Source organism: Microtus ochrogaster, chromosome 5 (assembly GCF_000317375.1).
Source record: "Microtus ochrogaster isolate Prairie Vole_2 chromosome 5, MicOch1.0, whole genome shotgun sequence".
NCBI classification, from domain to species: Eukaryota; Metazoa; Chordata; class Mammalia; order Rodentia; family Cricetidae; genus Microtus; species Microtus ochrogaster.
In genome coordinates this window covers 45,208,164-45,215,718 of record NC_022012.1, presented here as the reverse complement: position 1 = coordinate 45,215,718, position 7,555 = coordinate 45,208,164, and the positions used below count along the sequence as shown (strand labels likewise).

At 41.8% G+C, this 7,555-nt stretch overlaps 1 protein-coding gene across 3 annotated transcripts in view; it reads left to right on the top strand.

The window, feature by feature from the left end:
* Sik2 (salt inducible kinase 2) overlaps positions 1-7,555 on the top strand; it is a 109,350-nt gene that overhangs the window by 76,755 nt on the left and 25,040 nt on the right. For all 3 annotated transcript variants that reach the window (XM_026779263.1, XM_013346246.2, XM_005347327.3), the window contains exons 5-6: positions 5,840-5,964; positions 6,364-6,487. In XM_026779263.1, coding sequence (XP_026635064.1) covers positions 5,840-5,964; positions 6,364-6,487 — 249 coding nt within the window. The remainder of the gene's footprint in view (positions 1-5,839; positions 5,965-6,363; positions 6,488-7,555) is intronic.

Sequence of the window (7,555 nt, the reverse complement as noted above, 5' to 3'; positions counted from 1 at the left end):
CACATGCCTTAGTGTCACAGGGAGGAAAACTTCAGAGCACATGCCTTAGTGTCACAGGGAGGAAAACATGCATGCATCATCTTGACATAACAAGGACAGGGCTGTCTGCATAGCCTATCATGCACTCTTTATTGGTTTTTAGAGACAGGACTGTATAATCATGGCTGTTCTGGAGCTCACTCTGTAGACCAGATTGGCTTCGAACTCACAGAGATCTGGCTGTCTCTGCCTCCCAAGTGCAGCCAGTGCTACCCAGCATGCTGCCACCGCCCGGCTCCATCATGCACTCTTAGAATGAATATAGCTTCCAAAAATGAATGTAAGTGTGAATTAAGATAGAGCTCTGTAAACATTCTAACTTCTCATTCACATGGTAAGGTGCTGATAAAAGACCCAGTAGGTCAGCATTGCCTGGCACAGAAATGAATTTAAAATCCTTCTTTTCTGTTTAGTGGTAAGGATTGATCTGGATTTTGGGCAGTCTTACCTCCGATTTTAAGTTATATTAAACTCACCGGGCGGTGGTGGCGCATGCCTTTAATCCCAGCACTCGGGAGGCAGAGGCAGGGGATCTCTGTGAGTTCGAGACCAGCCTGGTCTACAAGAGCTAGTTCCAGGACAGGCTCCAAAACCACAGAGAAACCCTGTCTCGAAAAACAACAAAAAAAAAAAAGTTATATTAAACTCTGCCTAGTGGCATACTTAGGGCTTTGATGGAACAGATTAAACAAGCACACCTGACCTGTATTTGAATGCAGTTCTACTCAGTTGTAACTGATGATACTTAGCATATCAGTGTACAGATCTAGGGCCTAATCTAGATTTATTACTCAACAAAAAGAACCATAGTATCTTGGAGAAGTAGTGGTGTTAAGGGTTTGGGCAAAGAAGATACAAGATGAACTTGGGTAATCTTCTGGTGTCCGAAGATACAGGAGTACTTAAAGCTAAAGTCGGGACCACGAAGGGTGCACCCACCCACTGAGACAGTGGATCTGATCTACTGGGAGCTCACCAAGGCCAGCTGGACTGTGACTGAAAAACCACGGGATAAAACCGGACTCTCTGAACATGGCGAACAATGAGGGCTGATGAGAAGCCAAGGACAATGGCAAGGGGTTTTGATCCTACTTAATTTTCTGGCTTTGTGGGCGCCTAGCCAGTTTGGATGTTCACCTTCCAAGATATGGACGGAGGGGGGAGGACCTAAGACTTACCACAGGGCAGGGAACCCTGACTGCTCTTTGGACTGGAGAGGGAGGGGGAGAAGGGTGGAAGGAGGGGGAGGGAAATGGGAGGCTGGGAGGAGGCGGAAACTTGTTTTTTTTCCTTTTCTCAATAAAAAAAAAACTGAAAAAGAAAAAAAACTAACTTTATAAAAAAATGTTAAATGAAGCAGGTTGGAACAGTTGGAATATCAGAATAAATAACAGCAGCATTCTATTGTAGCTCAGAGTCAGGTGCTTACAACAGTGAGTGTACAGCAGTGTAATAAATAAACATCTCTGTAACAGGGAATTGTAATCAATGAGGTAGTAGACTTAACTTGTGAGATTTGACCATTGAACAATGCAATCATACCAGAATATCACTTTATAGTCCATAAATATGTATTATTCTGTATTTGGCATTTTAAAAGTGAGATTTAGGACCAGCAAGATGGCTCCCCATGGGTAATGACCTGAGTTGAATCCCTGGAATCCCATGGTAGAAGGAAAGAACTGATCCCAACAGGTTTTCACATGTGTGCCATGGCAGGCACATGCCTCCACACATACATAAACAAGCAAATATTTTTAAATGAAATTTTAAACGCCTTTAATCCCAGCACTTGGGAGGCAGAGGCAGGCGAATTTCTGTGAGTTCGAGACCAGTCTGGTCTACAAGAGCTAGTTCCAGGACAGGCTCCAAAACCACAAACAAACCCTGTCTCGAAAAAAACCAAAAAAAAAAAAAAAAGAAAAGAAAAGAAAAGAAATTTTAAAAGTAGAAATGAGACCATGCTTGAAAGGAAACATTTTCCCGTTTAATTTTCTCATCTAACATGGCCTGAAACCTAAGTCTAGATTAAAGAAAGGAGTGTTCAACTGATTGTTTCCCTGATCCTTGCCCAAAGTTGGAGATGATGGGGTCTGTAACTATTCTGAGTTGTTGTGAGACTTTGCTCTGGGCTTTGTCCAGGGGCTAACAATACACATACAGCATTCATGTGTATAGTGAAGAGACAAGCATCTGTGCTTCCCACATCCTGGGATTTAACGAAGCACAGATGGAAACACTGCCCATGGGTACTATGTCGATAGGCCCAGGAAGGTTGCATCTCTACTAAACTTGTGCAGCCTTGTTTTTTGGTTTTGTTGGTTTTGTCATTATACACTAAGCAACTATTTAGATTATTAGGTTTCTTACATAATCCAAATATGATTTAAAGTATGTAGGAGGATGTGTGGGGGTTATATGCAAATATTGCCCCATTTCATATAAGGGGTCTGAACATCTAGATTTTGGTACCCACTGTGGGTACCAGTCCCCCGGAGATACTGAAGGCCAGTTGTATAGTCAGTTCTGTCTTAGTAATGGTAATCAGAAATCCTGAATGTCCTATTTCATCTACATGCTCACTCCTTACTCATTCACTGTATGCCATTTACAGAAAACTATACTTGTGAATAGGCTGTGAATGAAGAAAAATTATCTAAATTTCTATGAAGAAATATAAATGGCCTTTTAAAATGCTTTTCATTGTCATTTCTTTAACCTGACAGTTATTAACTTGGTCACAAATCGCTACGATCACTGTGTCATGGAAAGATGTAAAGGTGTTGTTAAACCTGTTTTTCTGGTCCATGTCTCCAGTGTCATAGCCAACCACATCATCTCTCACAAGTGCTTAACTTTCTCTTGAAATCAGTCTTCTACATTGCTTTACTATAGACTCCTCACAGAGCTTAGATTGCCACATGACATGCTTGATAAAGCCCCTTTAAAAGGCGTAAAGACTTGGGCTGTAGCTTTCCTTGCATGCATGAGGCCCTCGCTGCCATTTGCTCAGTACACAGTATGTTTCAGTGGCATTAGGGCTTTTTCTACTTAACTGTTAAAACACTTACCAGGTTATCACAAATGTAATTTTAGAAGTGCTCTGGTAAAGGTTCTCGGATGTGGGCAGTTATGGTTCTGTGACAATTTAGTGAGTCTGGCTGCCATTCAGTATGGCTTTGATTGTTCTACAGAATTGAATACATAAGTGTCCATTTAGTACCACCTTTTTGTAATGGAACAGGATGCTTTCTCTGCCCAGATCTGTACAGATTAGATTGGACAGGGCTACCCTACTCACAGTGATTCCTCCTCAGTTCTTGCTGTCTTACTAAGAAATGTACCAATGAGTGACCTCAAGGCTACATGCCAGGCTGTCTTCCCAACAGGCTTGTGTCCTCCCTCCGCAGAGTTCAGTTCACCTGGTTGTCCAGAAATTCCGTTGACTCTTTAAGACATTGAAACTTTTACCATGCTGCTTGGAAAGTATCTTCAGTTTACATAGACTGAAGAACTCATCTTGCTATTGTGGTTTAAAATGCACTCATCCCTGTGCCTACTTCAGGTTCTGCAATCAGTCTTCCATTTCAGAGTTGGTTGTATCTCTTCTATAGGAAATTAATATTTTCCTCTTTAAAGTAGACCTGAATATCTAATTCTTAACTCATTCTAGAGTAGTTTTTCTAAAAGATTAGAAACATCTCTATGCATGAGTGATCCGGTGGCAGGAGTAGCTAGTCATTGAGTTCAGATAAAGAAGACAAAGATCGCCGGGCAATGGTGGCACACGCCTTTAATCCCAGCACTCGGGAGGCAGAGGCAGGTGGATCTTTGTGAGTTCGAGACCAGCCTGGTCTACAGAGCTAGTTCCAGGATAGGCTCCAAAGCCACAGAGAAACCCTGTCTCGAGAAACCAAAAAAAAAAAAAAAAAAGACAAAGATCTCTGGGGTGGTGTTACATTGTAAAGATCAATGTGGTTGGCACCCCTGACCTCATATGTCCTCATATGCCCCACAGGCATGGGCTGAGGCTTTCTCCCAGATGTACCATCTTTTCTCTCCTGGGCCTTATGCTCCTGCTGGCTTTTCTACTTCTCCTGTGTAGTTCCGTGTGACCTCTTTCTCCCGAAGGCAGTAATGGTAACAGTGGTCTCACAGAAGCAGCACTAACATTTCACATCTGTGTTCTGGGCATTTTACATCGTTAATCATTCATCTTCACTGTATTTTATCTGAGCAGGTTGATTATTCTCACTGGTATAGATTTGGAAACGTAAGCTTCAGAGAAGTAAAAACCTTTCCTATGGCACTAGAGTTAGAAAGAGATAAACTGTAAGTCAGTTCTAGTTCTCCTTAATTTTGTAGTTATTTTTCTCTTCCATGAAGCAGAGATGAGATGGTTACAGTCATTACTGTGCCTGCTGCCTACCTGTTCTTAGGTCAGCAAGCTGAGAGACTATTTTCCCCAAGTTACTAATGTGTGTTGTCTCAAGGCACAAAGCAGGAGTCTATGTTAGTACATTGGTCCCACATAACAGCTGCCATCTGGGCATGTTTATGATTGCAACTTTGCAGGTGGGAAAACTAAGGTTCACAGGTGCTGACCCTGTTTCCAAAGCCAGTCTGTCTGACTGACAGTGGAGACTGGATCCACTCTTTGAGTCTTTGCTTAAGCTCCCTGTGCATGCAGTATTGTGCACGTACTAGTGGAGAGCCAGATCCTCTTAGTTTAAGGATTCAAGGCACAAGAGAGTATGAGCCTAACTTGTACAACAGTAGGAATTCGTTTCTTGAGTCTTAACGAAAGGGCAAACATACATCTATAACAATGTACACTGAAAACTTGTATACGTGTGCATATTGAAGACTATGAGTACAGTGTTTGCAGAGTGCATTCTGGATATGAAAATTGTAGATTCAGTGTGACTAAGATTAGCAATTATTTTGAAGTATAATGCCACTGTATCCAGAAATGAACATAAGTGACAGTGGTGATGGGTGACTTGTGACTAGGCCATATGCTATCATTTGTTAACGAGATAGTCAGGTGTATATCTGCCTATAGTAGGATGTATGAATCAACATTTAAAGAATTAGTATTTATAATTCTTGGTTGACTCAAAACTGGTATATGTTATTACTTAATTGGGTTCTACTCATTCACCTCCTTTGATTTTTCGAGACAGGGTTTCTCCGTGTAGCTCTGGCTGTCCTGGAACTCACCCTGTAGACCAGGCTGGCTTTGAACTTACAGAGATTCACCTGCCTCCCAAGTGCTGGGATTAAAAGTGTATGCCACCACCACCCAGCACTCATTTAACCTCTTATAGACTATACAGAATAAAAAGTAATCATCAAGTAACCAAGTAACTTACATTCTACAATAATCAAATCCACACAAATAGAACTTTCAGGAAAAAAAAGGGGGGGTATGGTTTAAGAACTGGGTCTGTTGACTCACGTCTATAGGTAAGCTCATCAACTGATGAGTTCAAAGCTAGCCCAGGCCACACAGTGAGATCCTGTGTCAAAACATCAAGAACCACGGTTTAAAGTCATTTTCTATCTTTCACATGTTCTGTTTGAGTAGAGAACTCAGCATATATGCATTCATTCAGCAGTGTTCATTTATTGTTAGTTTATCATTGTGGTAATTACTAGGGGAATAGTACAAGATAGATGTCATCCTCATCTTTATATATTATGACCATAGTGGTCCCAAATTATAAAATTAATTACTGAGAAATGCAGTGTAGTTTGAGAGCAGAAATGAAAGTAACATTTATTTCCATCCCAATAGATTTCGGTTTTGGAAATTTCTTTAAAACTGGTGAACTGCTGGCAACATGGTGTGGCAGCCCCCCTTATGCAGCCCCAGAGGTCTTTGAAGGGCAGCAATATGAAGGGCCACAGCTGGACATATGGGTATGGCTTTATTTTGACATGTTAATGTATCTATCATGATAATTGGTACTCTGACCTATCTTAGAAACTCCTGGTACTCAACAGATGAATAAGATTTTATATTCTCCCTATCCAGTGGACTGTAATTAGTCAGAGCATCTGGAAGTGGGTCCCTAGGAAAGAATTTCTAGAGACAAGTGTTATCATTCTAATATCAGCAATGACATGAAGTAATATGGCAAGCAAAATGACCAAGTTGAGATCATTGGGTATTATTATGCTTACTCTCACCACAGGAGGTGAGAGGGGAACTTCGGAGAGGAAGCTGTCAGTCCACGTGATTTTAAGAGCTGTGGCAGTGTGTGGGAAATGAGTGTTTGATGTTCTCTCTGAAAGCGACTGCATCGTTTTCTTCCCTAGAGCATGGGAGTTGTTCTTTATGTCCTTGTCTGTGGAGCTCTGCCTTTTGACGGACCAACTCTCCCTGTTTTGAGGCAGAGAGTTTTGGAAGGACGATTCCGGATTCCATATTTCATGTCAGAAGGTAACAAGCTGTTCATCATATCGGTCATGTGTTACAGAATTTGTGCTGTATGAAGTTCTAGCCAAAGTTAGTTTCCCTGCTGAGAGTTTGGGTGCCAGATAAAATGACTTAGTCATTTTAAAAGTCATGGAGCTCTTCAACAGCCTCTATGTAGACAAGACAAATTCCAGCCTTTCTCCTTGTAACTGAGAACAGAAGCTACCCAGATTAAGAGCAGCAAGTCTTCCCATTCAGCTTAGGTCTATAAATGGCCCAGTTTATTTTAGACTCCATAGATACAGGCTTATAACCATTTTACTCTATATATGAAATGTATCTGCAGAATGAAATGTTTCTAAATTCAAAGTCAACTGGTAGAACGTTGGTAAATTCAGTTGAAATGTCACGATCCCTACCTGTCTTGTTTTGGTCTGTCAAGGGGACAACAGTTTGATTTACTCCTTAGTTGTGGTTTTAGTTTTCATCCTTATCTCATATTCCTGGAACAATAGATGTAATTAATGCTCTTGGGAAGGCAAGATCACATAGGCTCTGGCGACAGACTACCTGGTTGGAATCCTGAGTTCACTACTCACTGACCGGGCAGTTTGGCTCATCTGTGAAGTGGAGTTGACAGTAATTCCTTCCCTAGAGGTGTTGCGAGGATGATGAAACTATTCTGTACAAAGCACGTGGCACAGGGCGTGAGAGATGTGAGTGGCAGGAGTCTGAGTTGGAGGAGGGTGGTGAAGAGCTTGCTGTTACTCATAGCTACAGCTGCAGTGTACATAATGTAATCAGAATCAGAGCTGCATACATGGTCCTTGGCAACACTGATGAGAAAAGCAGCAGCTCACTGGAAAAAACACGGTACTCTCCCAGCTGCCTTTATTGAACATGCCTTGATACTATTGAGGATCGGTTCATAATCCCTGCTCCGAGAATGCAGCTTAGCCTTGTTTTTCCTGAGTGTGACTAGATAAAATGCGCTCGGAAGGGCTGGAGAGCTGGCTCAGGGGTTAAGAGCATTGCCTGCTCTTCCAAGGGTCCTGAGTTCAATTCCCAGCAACCACATGGTGGCTCACAACC